The sequence below is a fragment of the Varanus komodoensis genome, unplaced genomic scaffold (genome assembly GCF_004798865.1).
Source record: "Varanus komodoensis strain SLA01 unplaced genomic scaffold, ASM479886v1 scaffold30, whole genome shotgun sequence".
Lineage (NCBI taxonomy): Eukaryota > Metazoa > Chordata > Lepidosauria > Squamata > Varanidae > Varanus > Varanus komodoensis.
This window is the reverse complement of record NW_025335762.1, coordinates 1,409,954-1,424,239: the sequence shown is the minus strand read 5'-3', so window position 1 is coordinate 1,424,239 and position 14,286 is coordinate 1,409,954. Positions and strand designations below refer to the sequence as shown.

Sequence of the window (14,286 nt, the reverse complement as noted above, 5' to 3'; positions counted from 1 at the left end):
GGGCAAAGGGGGCAGATAGGGTATTTCACACCTTCCTTTATAAGGGACCAAGGCACACTCAAGGAAAAAACCTTCAGTCGACAGGGAACAGAGTTGAAAATGGTAGGAAGAGGACCCAATTTCATCCTACCTTCTGCAGTGCTGTACCTCCAGGATGGTTTCTGAACTGGAATTTGGTGGGATGGGATCTGGCTGGATTCCACAGTGGAGGTCAGACTAGATGGCCCGGGAGACCCCTTCTGACTTGCTCTGTTTTCTATGTTTCTATGTTTTGGATTTTGCTTTCCAGTGAAAAACTAAACTGGTGGAATTCTGAACGTATGTGGGTTCTTCAAAAATCTTCTGCACTTTTTGAAACTCTATTTATTAAGAATTTCAAAAACAAATTGCATCACTTTTCTACATAGTCACCTTCCTTTGTGATGCATTTTTCCCAGCATCATACCAATTTTAATGCCATCAGCACAAAATATGTAAAATATATTTATAAAATATAAAATTTATTTATAAAATATAAAACTGCAGAAGACCCCTCATATAATTCTGTTCTCCCCTGCAGAGAAAGGCAGGACGCGCTCCAACAGAGCAAAGCTCAAGGAACCCAGGTTCCATTTGGATGCCAGGAAGCACTTTCTGACAGTCAGGACCCCGAGGGTGTGGAATGGGCTTCCACGGGAGGGGGTTGAGGCCCCATCGGTGCGGGTGTTCAAGGATAGGCTGGACATGCACATGGTGGGCATGTTGTGAGTGGAGCTGGCTGGAGCCAGGGGTCAGACTAGATGGCCCGGGAGACCCCTTCTGACTCGCTCTGTTTCTATGTTTCTAATTCGTCTTATCTCCCCATCTCATCTTTTTAAAAAATTTGTCCATGCCTGTCTTTCCATTTTGCTTGTGCCCAAAGGCATGGGCAGTGTCCTAACCTTTTGGACAGTTATGCTAGAAGGGGACAGCAAAAAGGGTGTCTTTGCACCTTGTTTAGCTTTAGCATTTTGCCAATTCAGTACAGACGGCTGACACACCCCGATACTTACTTAGTCTGATGTTTGGAACCCTTCAGGTGGGCGTGATACTGTTCTATTGAGTTTAGAGTGACGTTGCAGATGTTACAAGTATAACTTCGCTTCAGACCTGCAGACAAACGTAACAGAATTAGCAGATAGGGTATGGAAGTGGAATATTCAGCATTATTTCTAGCAGGAGAAGAAACACTTTCTATAAGGGTGGAAAAATGTCCGAGGAAATTCACCTAGGTGGAAGGATTGCCAGAATTTTTATTTTAAACTCTCTTATTGAAATTCCACTTAGGGTGACCCCAGTTTGAATTTTAGGAGAGGCAAAGTGTAAAGGCGACGGTTTTCCATCTGTTGAGTGAATTTGTCATGTGAGATGCCTTGAAAGGCCAGAGCTGGGGTAACAAGGATGAGACTGTAGATTAACTTCTTGGAAGCAAAGACTTGCCCAGTTTTCCCCATGTGATTCTGGTGTTATGTAACACAACAATCTGTAGTCACTGCTCCGGTTTTCCTATAATGCAACTTCAGTAGCATCATGGGAAGTTACTCTGGTGACTTCCAAGCCTAACTGGTAAGTGTGGGATGCTCTGGACAGGTATCAGCTCAGTGGGGGAATCAGCATGTGCCGTTTATGGCCAGGATTACCGTACCGGACCAGTCTGAGTACCATTATTGTCCATAATGACAGTAACACAAAGAAACAGATGCATCACGAGGATGTAAAAGACCCATGTGGGGTTATTCCCAAGGCCCATTTGGATAAGCCTTCCTCTTCCACAGTGGCCAGCCATTCATGGGATGCCCACAAGCTCACCAGGAGTGCAACGGCAAGAGGGGGCTGGTGACGCCGACGCATTCTTATCCAGTGCAGCTTTCAAGCTGAGCGTCAGAGAACTGTCCAAGGAGCACCAAGGACAGCACCTCAACGAGTCCACAGTCTCCCTACCTCCGGCCCATGCTCCCCTCTAGCTGGGACGGAGGTCAGAGTGCCTCCGATCCTTGGGGCAATACTTAGCCCCCCAAAATAGTAAGCATTGATTATCCTCCATGAATTTGCCCAACGGCCTTCCAAGTCCGTGGCTGCAGTGAGCACGTCTTTGGGCAATCCATGGCTTAACTTTGCACAAAGGGGGAAAGTCCTTCCTTTTGTATGTCTTGAATTTCCCACGGTTCATTAGATGATCCCAATTTCTAGAAACTGGTGTTATGAGGAAGAAAACAGAAAATGACTTTCTCCTTTTTTTACACCCATATATCATTTCAACCGACTCAATCGTGTCCCCTCCTTGCTATTTTTTTCCTAAGCAAAAACCCAGCATTGTTTTCTTTCCCCAACAGACAATTGCTCTAGCTCCCTCCTCACTTTTATTGCCTTTTTGCGCACTTTTTCCATCCCATTTGGAAAATGCATTTTTATTATTGCCTCAACATGAATTTAAATTTGATATTTATGTTTCTCTAAAAGTACACCTTGAGGATGAATTTCAGAAGCAACATACGAAAATATTCATCTTCAGAAATTTAAATCTGACTTTTAATACCCACTGTGCCAAATTTCATATCAGCCATGATTTATATCAATAAAGAACAATATAAGGGTGTGATGTTATCTGTCATGAATATAGTCTGCTTCCAGGGCAGAGGACTTTGCAATCAGAAGTATTGTGTTCTGTATTCATTAAACACTTATATTTCACATCTTCCTAATAGGTGATCTTAAAATAGTGCTGGGGGAGGAATTAATTTTTTTCACATGTACATGTGGACTTATATAATTTTACACTTATAAATCAATATTTCATTATTCTTCAAAGTCCAAATTTACAGAGGAGTTCTCCAATTAAAAAGAACCCTTACAAGAAATGTACAGTGGGGGAAGGTCACACCAAAATGTGTATTTTAGCGACAAAACCATTGCAAACCCAAGATGTTAGGAAAATTGCTTGCAAAATTGTACGTCAAGAGAATTGTGCAAAAATGCATTAGACATTTTCCTGCAAATTTGTAGGTAGGAGTCTCAATGAATTTGACTGATTTTTTAAAAAATCTCAAACATCCTTAAGATGAAGTATTTGAAGACTAGAAAAATTCTCAAACTTTGAGAAAAAACAAACTTCAGAGCAGAAAAAGAAAACACTGAAGGTGTGACCTACGCATATTTAGAGAGGAAAAGTCCTTCCGGGGTTCTGCTGGAGGTTGGAGGACCCTTTTCTGTCTAAGCATGCATAGGATTGCGACCTGAGAGAATTCGTCGGATCTGTCTGTTCCACATTATATCTTACTATTACTTCTATTCAGAGACTGGCCTAAGGGCTAGAGACTTGCAGGGTCTTGAGCAAGTCTTACCTAGCTTTCTAGGATGGCTTAACAGCGAAGTGGAACAATTCCCCTGCCCGCACATCAAGCACTTATTGCTCTCAGTGGTGGAGTTAAGCATATGCTTAAATCTCAGCACTGGAATCAATGGGACTTGAAGACATCACTTGTCTGGATTCCACCCAAAGTCTGTGATAGTGTGGCATATTTTCCAGTTGCTGTAACAGATGGTGGCTTAGCCATTCTCAGCTTAGCATATGTTGCAGAGAAAGCCTGAAACTTGGTGGCGATCCCAGCTTAGTTCTGCGATCTCTAAAAGCTGGTGGGTCAATGTTGGTACTCACAGAAAGGGAGCTGACAGCACATATTTGCAAAGTGGGAGAAGGTGGAACTATTTCCAGGTGTTCACATCTTTCTTCTTGGTTGCATTAACAGGAGCTTGTCGGCAGTCACCCGGGTTGGCTTGTTCCCTGTAACGGGGGCTCTGTAGTACTGGAGCTTGGATGTTTGCACTGCACAAATTTGCACAACACAGCTCTGCTCGACACTAACTGGATTACTGTAATGCACTCTATGTGGGGCTGCCCTTAAAGACAGTCCAGATACTTCAATTAGTTCAGATGAGAGTTGCCAGGTTGGCTCCCGACTGAAGTCTGGGCCCAATTTAAGGTGCCGATATTGACCTATAAAGCCCTAAACAGCTTGGGACCAGGATACCTGAAGGAACGTCTCTTTCCCTATACGCCCTCCCACCCCCTAAGCTCTGCAGCAGAGGCCCTGCTCTGGGAACCCTCCCTGAAGGAGGTTAGACAGTGAACACCCGGAGGAGGGCCTTCTCTGTGGTGGCACCCCGACTGTGGGATGTGCTCCCCAGACAGGTTCACCTGGAGCTGGCTTGATTTTCTTTTCAGCGCCAGGTAAAAATCTATTTATTCACCCAACATTTTAAGGTTTAAATAATTTAAATGTGGTTTTATTATATTCTCAGTCACATTTTGTTACTGTATTTTTTATGTTGCGTATTTATTACCTATTTATATTGTAAGCCATCCTAGGACAATTAGATCGTGTAGGATGGGATAAAAATATTACAAACAAACAAATTTAACCTGGGGTGGTCTGGGACTGGAAGGAGAAACACAAGTGCTTCTTCATGGACGTCTGGAATCTCACTCTGGTCTTGCGAACACAACACCCCACGCTTAAGGAAGGGAAAGCATGACCGAGATAAAGGGTGAGTTTCCCACCAGGGTTTGTTGAAGCAATTGCTTTCTGGGACACTGAAACAGGGAAAGGTTCGCTATTTCCCTGCTCCCACTGTGCTCGTCTTGTATGCAAATCGACAGCTATAAAACCCCCGAAGTCCCTCTGCAGTGCCGTTCTGAGAAAAACCAAGACTACGAGCACAGCCCTTGGACTTCTCACCGCACATGGAAATGGGGAGCACATAACAAAATTATTGTAAGTAATGGTGCAATAATGATTTAAGCCAATTAAGTCAGGTCACTGGATGGGGCGTCTGGCAGAGTGAGACTTGAATCAGATCCAAAACGGACTCATTGTAAATGCCAGTAAGTTTGACAGTTGTCGACGAAGCTTGGAGAAGGACACTCACTGCATACGGAATTAAGGAAAAATTATGGAAATGAGGCTGTCGTACTCTGGGCGCTTCGTGAGAAGGCAAGACTCCCAGGAGAGGGTGGGCAGGCTGGGGAATGTCAAAGGCAGAAAGAGGAGCGGAGGACCGAGTAAGAGGAGGACGAGCTCCATCAGCGAGGGCTCAGCCTCGGGGGAGAGTGCCCGGCAGGGCATTCGGCCAAGAGTGGGCTGACCTGAAGAGTGCAAACACCAAGGAGCTCGGCCGTCCTATGAGGTGGTCCGACGGCTACCATGAATGTCAGAGGACCTGAACAATCGGCTTTCTGCCTAGCGAACAATTCAGTGTTGGAGAACACTTTTAAAAAAATATTTTTTTAAAATTTTTTTACATCTGTTAACTGCCCGGAGAGTTCCAGCTACTGGATGGTATAGAAATCAGATCGAGAAGCTGCTACTCATCTGAACCTGGAGCAGAACTTCAAGGGGGGTAATTCCTCATCTTGTTCCAACAGAAATTCTGACGGCTCTCTGCCTCCCGGAATCTGGTCGTTAATCAACAGGAGCATGTGCTTGGCTTTGACCAAACTCTTTCTGTACTCATTCTCTTCCACCCCTGCTTGCCATTGAGCATGTCGGCTGGGGCTGATGGGAGTTGTTGCCTAAAACACCCAGAAGGCCTCAACTCACCCACCTGTGATCTTGGGAAAGCCTCGGGTTGGCAGTGGGGGGGTGGGGGTGAGCAAGCTGGGATGGCTCTGGGAACAGCAGGCTCTCTCTCTCCTCCCAAAGTCCACTTCATGCCGAGAACTCGATGAGCTTCGGGCAGGAAGTGAGTTCCAGTGCCACGCTGCTCCTATACATGCGACCTGCGGGCTTGCGAGCTTGTGCAAGGAATTGCAAACTTCTGCGCCTCTCGCACAAGGGATTCCTGCACTGCATGCTTTGCACAGAACATCTCCTGGTGTTTGGGGACCGGGTCTCGGCTTGGCTCACTTCCTGGCCTGCAGATACCTGGGAACGAAATCCAGCAAATGTGGGAGAGCCCGATTCCTGACCCAATCTTCAACATCCCGAGTCGTCGGCACTTGTTCTTCCCGAGTGTTTCACAAAGCGAAGCGGCTCCGGCCATCTCCGTCCTGTGTGTTTGCCTCGCTCACTGACCGCGATAGCTGCCAGTGACGTGCAATGCCGTCTGCCTGTCGGAGTCTCATTTCAGCACATCCGGCCCAAAAGCCTAACTTGACACGCGGAAGCTGCATGCTAGTCTTCCTCCTTCCTTGACTCAGACAAGTATTGCGCCCTCAATATTGCCTAGCCTGCTTCCTTCCTTTAGAAAACACATTTTAAGGTACTGAGAGAGCATGGAGCTGCTGTTAAAATTGTCTTTATTTCTGGCCTCGCAGACTTCATTTTTGTTTTCCTCTATTTGCTATGCAGTGAACTGAGGCAGAAAATGAGGCATTTGCTCAGCATACAAAAACATTTATTTTGACTATCAGACATTCATGGTAAAACAAGAGCAACATGTTGTGCTTTTACAGCACCTTGAAGGAGGCTGCCAAAAGTGCCTTTATGTCCTGAGTCTTGAGAACCGAGGGCCTCTTCTGCACATGGGAGCAGCAACCTGGTGCCCCATGTGGAAAAAGCCGCGCGCGCCTCCCACTGGCGCTTCCTACCGTCGGCATCCTACGGCCAGCACTGCTTAGCCAGCCACATGCCTGCAGCCTTCCTGATGCTGCCAGAAGGACGGCAACCGGCAGGGCTTGGGTTTCTGAGATCCAGGTCTGCCCATCCCCTGAGATCCAGGTCGCAGGTCCTTCCTCGGGAGTCCTCTTTGAAGGAGATCGGAGGAGCAGCTTCCTGGAGAAGGGCCTTTTCTGTGGTGGCGCCACTGCTTTGGAACATGCTCCTCAGAAAGGTGCACCCGGCACCAACATTTTATTCATTTCAGCACCAGGCCAACACCTTTTTATTTTCCCTGTATTGTAAGAATTAACTGTGATTTAAATATTGGTTTTATTAGACTTTTGTACAGGATGGGACCTTTTATGAGACTTTTGTATAGGACAGGATGAAAATGCTCCAAATAAAATAAATAATAGCGGGGTGATTTTTTAGTGGCTAAAAAGAGTTAGTAGAAAGTAGAAGAAAGTTGAACTAGAGAAAGGAGGGAAGAATTAGAAAGAAATTTGAAGAAACATAGAAACATAGAAAACAGAGCGAGTCAGAAGGGGTCTCTCAGGCCATCTAGTCTGACCTCTGGCACCAGCCAGCTCTGCTCACGACATGCCCACCATGTGCACATCCAGCCTATCCTTGAACACCCGCACCAATGGGGCCTCAACCACCTCCCGGGGAAGCCTATTCCACACCCTCAGGGTCCCAACTGTCAAGAAGTGCTTCCTGGCATCCAAATGAAACCTTGGCTCCCTGAGCTTTGCTCCGTTGCAGTGCGTTCTGCCTTCCTCTGCAGGGGAGAACAGGTCTCTACCCATCTCCATGTGACACCCCCTCACATACCTGTATGTCGCCAACATATCCCCTCTGAGTCTCCTCTTCTCCAGGCCGAAGAGACCCAGTTCTCTCAGTCTCGCCTCATACGGCATCCCCTGCAAACCGGCCACCAACCTTGTGGCCCTACGCTGCACTGACTCCAACCTGGCTATATCCTTTCTGTAATGAGGGGCCCAAAACTGAGCACAATATTCCAGTTGTGGGCACACCAGAGTCGTGTAGAGTGGTAGTAATACCTCTCTTGATCTAGAAGCCACACTTCTGGCTATGCAACCAAGGGTGGCGTTCGCCCTCTTGACCACCGCATCACACAGCTGACTCATGTTTAGCCTGCAGTCAACCAGTACCCCAAGGTCCCTTTCACAAGTGCTGCTCTCCAGCCACTTGTCACCTAACCTGTACTTATGACAGCTATTCCTATGCCCCAAGTGCAAGACCTTGCACTTATCCACATTGAACGCCATCCTGTTGTCTCCTGCCCACTTCCATAGCCTGTCCAGATCCTTTTGGATCTGGAGTACCTGCTCCTCAGTTGTGGCCACTGCTCCAGTTTTAGTGTCATCTGCTGATTTGATCAGCAGACTGTTCACCCCTTCTTCCATGTCCTTAATGAAAAGATTAAACAGGATCGGCCCCAGGACAGAGCCCTGGGGGACCCCACTTGTCACTGGCCGCCATCCCGATGATTCCCCATTAATGGTTACCTTCTGCTTTCGGTCAGTCAACCATGCCCTAATCCACCGGACAGTGCTTTGGTGTATCCCAAAACTCCTCAGTTTCTCCACCAGGATATCATGGGGCACTTTGTCAAAGGCCTTGCTGAAATCCAGGTATACCACATCCACTGCATCCCCTCCATCTAGCCATCGCAAAACCTTGTCATAGAATTCCACAAGGTTTGTCTGGCAGGACCTGTTTTTGCGGAAGCCGTGTTGTGTGGCTGTCAGCCTCCCTTCCCTATCTAGCATCACTAGATCTCTCTCTATTATGAGCCTTTCCATTGTTTTTCCTTCAATGGACGTAAGGCTAACCGGTCTATAATTCCCCATATCTTTTCTACTGCCCTTTTTGAAAATTGGGACCACTGATGCCACCCTCCAGTCCTCTGGAACTTCACCCATTCTCCACGAGGTCTCAAAAATGGAGGCCAGCGGGTGTGAGAGAACCCCTGCCAACTCTCTAAGTACTTTCGGGTGTAACCCATCAGGGCCATGCGCCTTTGTAATGTCCAATGCCCTGAGGAGCCCCTCGACTTCAAGGGGGTGACTCTAATCTGTGCCCCTAAGTCCCCAGCCTCATCTAATCTCCTATGCGGATATCCCCCGTCCTGCTTTGGGGAGAACACAGAGGCAAAATAGTCATTTAGCATCTGTGCCTGTTCCCTCATATCAGTCACTGGATCTCCTTCCTCCTTATTTAGTGGTCCCACCACTTGTCTCCCCTTCCTCTTCCTATTTACATGCTGAAAGAAGCCCTTTTTGTTGCTCTTGATATTCTTGGCAAGTCTCAGCTCGTAATCAGCCTTAGCCTTGCGAAGAATCCTCCTGCAACGGGGCTCCTCCTCCCGGTATACCCTTTTGTCTATTTCCCCCGGTACCCATTTCCTACGGAGGTTCCTCTTTCGTCTAATCCCTCTAACCACCTCCTTTTGCATCCATGGCGGCACTTTCCTCCGCCTCCCCACCTTACTGACTAGAGGTATCGTCAAGGCTTGCGTCTCCGAAACCTCCCTTTTGAGTGCTATCCACCCCTCCTCAACTCGCTTACCTTCCCGTAACCTATCCCAGGAGACTTTCCCTAGTCTGGCCTTCAGTTGGCCCTCTTGAAGTCCCAGCTTCTAGTGCTCGACCTGCTGCCCGTTCACAGTCCCCTGATCTCAAACCAAAGGATGGAGTGATCACTCGCATCCAGAGCTCCCCTAATCTGTACTTCATCTACCAGCTCCTCCCTATTGGTCAAGACCAAGTCAAGGATGTTTCCCCCCCTCGTCACCTCTCGGACTCTCTGTGTGAAAAACGCTCCCTCAATAGCTTCTAGGAAGCGACATGACCTGGCTGTCACTGCCGAGTGAGTTTCCCAAGTAATATCCGGGAGAGTGAAATCTCCCATAATTACTGTGTCTCTCCCCCGAGATATCCTTAGAAGCTGGCCTGTCAGGACATCATCCAGGGTCTCAAGTTGACCTGGAGGGCTATAACATACCCCCACTGTCAGGTCTCTTTCCCTGTCAAGACCCCTAAGTTTCACCCAGACTGCCTCTACCGAATCCCCATCTGTGCTGCATTCTATCTCACTGCATCCTATCCCTTCCCTGACATATAAAGCCAAGCCCCCACCTCTCTTTCCCTTCCTGTCCTTTCTAAAAAGGTGATACCCTTTTTACATTCAAGTTCACTTTCCAGACTTGCCTTTCATCCCACCAAGTTTCTGTGATTCCCACCAGATCATACCCTCCTATTCCCAGGAGAGCTTCAAGCTCTTCCTGCTTATAACCCATGCTCCTAGCATTGGTGTACATGCACCTCAACTCCTTCCCACTGCTTCCTTTCCTTGGAGTTCCCAGCCTCCTCCTTCCTCCCATCCTCCCTAATACCTGGCCCCTCTCAGAAGGAGTCCTGTCAGTCCCTGCAGTACCTCTAAAACCCTGCTCCCAGAGCCCTGATCCTCTCCCCACACTTGTCCAGTGCAGACACGTTCCTGGGGGGCCTGAACCCACGTGCCCCGGCTCAGTTTAAGGTCTTCGGGACGAAGCTTGCTAGAGCATCTCCAAAGGACCTTTTCCCCATCCTCATGAGGTGTAACCCGTCCCGTGCCAGAAGTCCATTGGCAAGAAAACGAGTGCCGTGGTCGAGGAACCCGAAGCGTTCCTTCTGGCATCACACCCTAAGCCAGTCGTTCACCTTGGAGGCCCTCCTGTCCCTGCCTGGCCCAAATCCCCGGACAGGTAAGATTGACGAGAAGGCCACTTGGGCCTTCAGCTCCCTGAGTTTCTTCCCCAAGGCCTCAAAGTCCCTGGTGGTCCCAACCACATCCTGCCTGGCCACATCTTTTGTGCCCACATGGATCACCAGGAGCGGCTGGTGACCCCCGGAGCGAATGAGACGCTCCACTCTGTCTGTCACATGCCGGATGCGTGCGCCCGGCAGGCAGCAGACCTCCCTTGTCTCCAGGTCAGGGCGGCACACCGCCGGCTCAGTGCCCCTCAGCAGGGAGTCCCCAACAACAAGCACCCGCTGCCGTGCCTTCCCGGTGCTGGTGGGCGGCCGTGCCCCGGCCCTCGCCTCTCCCGCAGCGGCCCCCTCGCCGCCTGACGTCCCAGGCTGGGGGTCCTGCTGGTCCCCCGAGGCCTCCTCAGCCCCAGCCTCCCCACGTGGAGAGAACCTGTTTCCCAGCTCCAGACTGGTGCCAGGAGGCGGACAGGCCGTGCTGGCCTCCTCCTCCTGTGGGTGACATGCCTCCATGTCTCTGGGGCTGCTCCTCCCGCGGCCCCTCCCTCCACCCTCCGTCCGGGGGGGCTGCTCCGGGGGGGCCTGGAGAGCTCTCTCGGCCCTCAGGCCCCTCACCTCCGCTTCGAGCAGGGCCACCGTCTTGCACCGAGGGCAAGTGTATCCCTGCCTCTCTCCTGGGGGAGAAGGGCGAACACGTCGCGGCTCTCGCAGCGGACCGCAACACCCGTGGCTCCCGCCAAGGCCACCTCCTGGCCTGCCATCGGGATCCCTTCCGAGACCCGACCTTGGTCCCCTGCCTTGTTAGCTCTGCAGTTCCCCGCACTCGCCCAGCTGTCCCAGACGAAAAGCCACTCGCGCACACACAAGGAGAAGATACACTTAAATTTAAATCGGAAGCACAGCACAGCACAGCAAACAAAACAACCCATCCAACCCCTGGGTCCCAGGGAAGGGAGTCTCCGGCAGCCCGGGCCGCTGCCCAGGGCCGAGGCCCCGCCTGCCCGCGCCCTCCTGGCCGCTCTAGCCTCCCCGGCCCCGCCCCCTTCCTCTCCGCTGCTCCTGGCCCTCTGCTGCCCGCCCAGCTCCTGCCTCGCCTCGCCTCGCCTCGCCTCGCCAGCCCCCTGGCCGCTCAGCCTCTCTCCCTGCGGTGCCTCCGCTGCGCTGCTGCTCCGCCAAGAGGCCAGAGCCAACAGCCAAGAGGCCAGAGCCAAAAGGTTTATTTGGGCAAGCTGAATGCTTGCAATAGCTGAGAAATGTGACAGTATGATATCGCTGGGAAGTAGTTAGAGAAAATTTATCTTACCCTTTTGCCTTGCGGTTTTATTGCATGCGTGTGTGTGAGCGCCTGCATGCGAACACGCCCATCATATGTACACTGTAATTATCCATATATCAAGAACTCCTTAATGAAGTTCTTAAATTCTTCAGTAATCTTTTAAAATTGTGTGATTTACACCTTGTGGCTCTCTTCTTCTTCTTGGATTACCCACCACACAGCTGAAGGCCGGGCTCCACACTTCCTAAAGGCCAAAGGGGCTTGCCACCATTTGGTGAGGATGCCTGGAGGTCGCTGCAAAACGCAAAGAAGGGGACAAAGAGGTTTCCCCAGGCACTCTCGTGCCAGAGCAGAGCCGGCCTGACAAGCGATGGATTTTGACACCTCTGTCTAAGGCCTGAACTGTTTAGTGAATTGGTAGATTAATCAACTAAAGCTTTAGCAGAACCGCTCAACTTTAATGAATGGGTGCCTATTTTAATCAGCAGGACAGAAAGTGACAAAACACCGATTCATTATTTCTCTGCAGCCGATCTGTTCCTCTGCTAGGAATATTAAATGGAATATCTCGAAAGTGGTCGTCCATTTCCACAAGCAACTTCGCGTTAGGTTTTATTTATCACATTTTAAGTTAGAGCACACTGGTCTCCACATCTTGCAAAGACTATCTTGATCGCTTTGACAATGTGTGCATTTCTGGAAGAACTGCATAACCCTGCTAAAGGAAAGTTTTTCATCAAGTGAAGAAGCACATGAATGAGGATATGAATGAGGATATGGGTCTATAAATATCGAAAGCCAGCTTTTGAATACCGAGGGGTACCTTCCTGGGGTGATGTCCTTGGAAAGAGGGAGCGGATACAAAAGCTGTTCCCCAAACCATGCCCCATGTCCTCTCCGGCTGTTAAACAGCTTCTCCACCTCCCGTCTTGTTCTGTGGGGATACAGGGCTGCCATGCAAAATTGCATCCTCCCCTCATTCTAAAAAACCCTTCCCTTTACAATAAACTGTGAGGGTTACAGTAATTTCTCACTTCAGGCGGGAAAACAAAATCACAGATTTCCAGTGTGTTTGCTTTTGTGCTTAGCTATGATTCACAGGTTGAGATCCAAATGAAATCTCTGGAGCTCAGTGAAGACAGTCTCCTAGAAACATCGCCAGTGGAAGCTGAGCTAAGCATGGGCTGTTATTTACGGACTGATTCACCATGTGAATCGGCTTCAAATAGGAGAGGAGCTTGCAGTGGCAACCTGAAACCTAATCTGAAAACAGGGAAAACCACATGCATCCCAGGAGGGAGGTAAACAGGCCAATTTCCATTGTAATAGTTGCAGGTGGCCCAACAGACAAACTAGAAAATTGCCTGTGCTGCCAGGCCCCTGCAAAGCCCTGACGGACTAACAAGGAAACCCTCTTTGCCTCCATGTCTCATCAAAGGGAACATGGAATACCACCAAGGAACCGCGACTGTTTTGAGCAGGGTATTTGGGGGACAAGGACTGCTGATTTGGTCCTTGGCTGGTTTGCTTTTGTTAACTGCTTCTGGGAGAACCAGAACGCATGGATTGCAGAGGAGAGCTTCTGCTTCCACAGACAGCCTTCTGAACTCTTCCAGCCTGAGGCCTCCAGATGTGTAGGGACAACCACTCCTGGCATCTCCAAGTTGGCATAGCTTGGAACCCAACACATCTGGAGAAGCTGGTCCACGCTGAGACCAGCTGTGCCTGCAAAGCAAGGTATAAATGTAATTAAGGGAGAAACAAAATGAATTGCACGTTAATTTCCCCAACGGTCAGAATCTCACTCTCACCCGATTTTTTCAGACACCTCTAACATTAACAAAAGCAGAAGGTAAGAAGAGCGTGTCTTCCAATTTAGATATCTCCGCTGACTGATTGTGCTATTTTAAATGAGGAAAGAAACAAAAGAGATGAAAAATGCCTCCTTTCAAAGCCTTAATGGGGTTTACTGAATATAAGGCTATTTTTTGGCTAAGATAAAAACCGGTCAAGGTTGCTTTTATAATTATTTTTTCAATAAATTGTTTCCCTCCTGTCAGCAAACCAGCTGCCTTTTCAGAAACCTGTGTCTGAATGGCTAATAAAATTGTACGGAGGGGTTCAACCCTGCTTTCCACCCTCCAAGATTGGAAATAGATCAAAGAAAAAAGGATACCGTGGGGAAAGGGCATGAATCATTGGGGTGGGCGTGGGCATATGTGTGGGGTTTAATTAATGTTATTAGTTATGTCATTTTAACAGCATTTCTTTCCAGCTTTTATTGCACTTTCTCAAATACGCAGAAAGCACCTTGGGATTTAGATAAGGAAGGCCAAGCAATCAGAACCCAAATGACGGAGTGTTTCAGTCTTGGAGGCCCTGACCTTGCCTGTGGTCTCTTATGGACAGAGCGAAAGTCTGGACGAATCTGCTTTTGGCTTTCCTTTTCCTCTGCAGAACTTCATTGGCAGTTTAACAGAATGGATGCACATTCTTCCGGTTGGCTCTTGAGGTGCTCTGAATCCCCTTCTGTGTTGTGGACACGCTCAGGATTGTACTCTCTCAGTCTGCGTGCACCTGGGTGGGTTCACGATGTTCAGAAAAGACCGTGTTTGCTCTT

General features: G+C 49.0%; 1 protein-coding gene across 1 annotated transcript in view; it reads right to left on the bottom strand.

Annotated features, from left to right (window-relative positions):
- The window catches only part of ZMAT4 (zinc finger matrin-type 4), a 117,437-nt gene that overhangs the window by 41,744 nt on the left and 61,407 nt on the right, over positions 1-14,286 (bottom strand). The window contains exon 5 of the mRNA XM_044437369.1: positions 1,032-1,128. Coding sequence (XP_044293304.1) covers positions 1,032-1,128 — 97 coding nt within the window. The remainder of the gene's footprint in view (positions 1-1,031; positions 1,129-14,286) is intronic.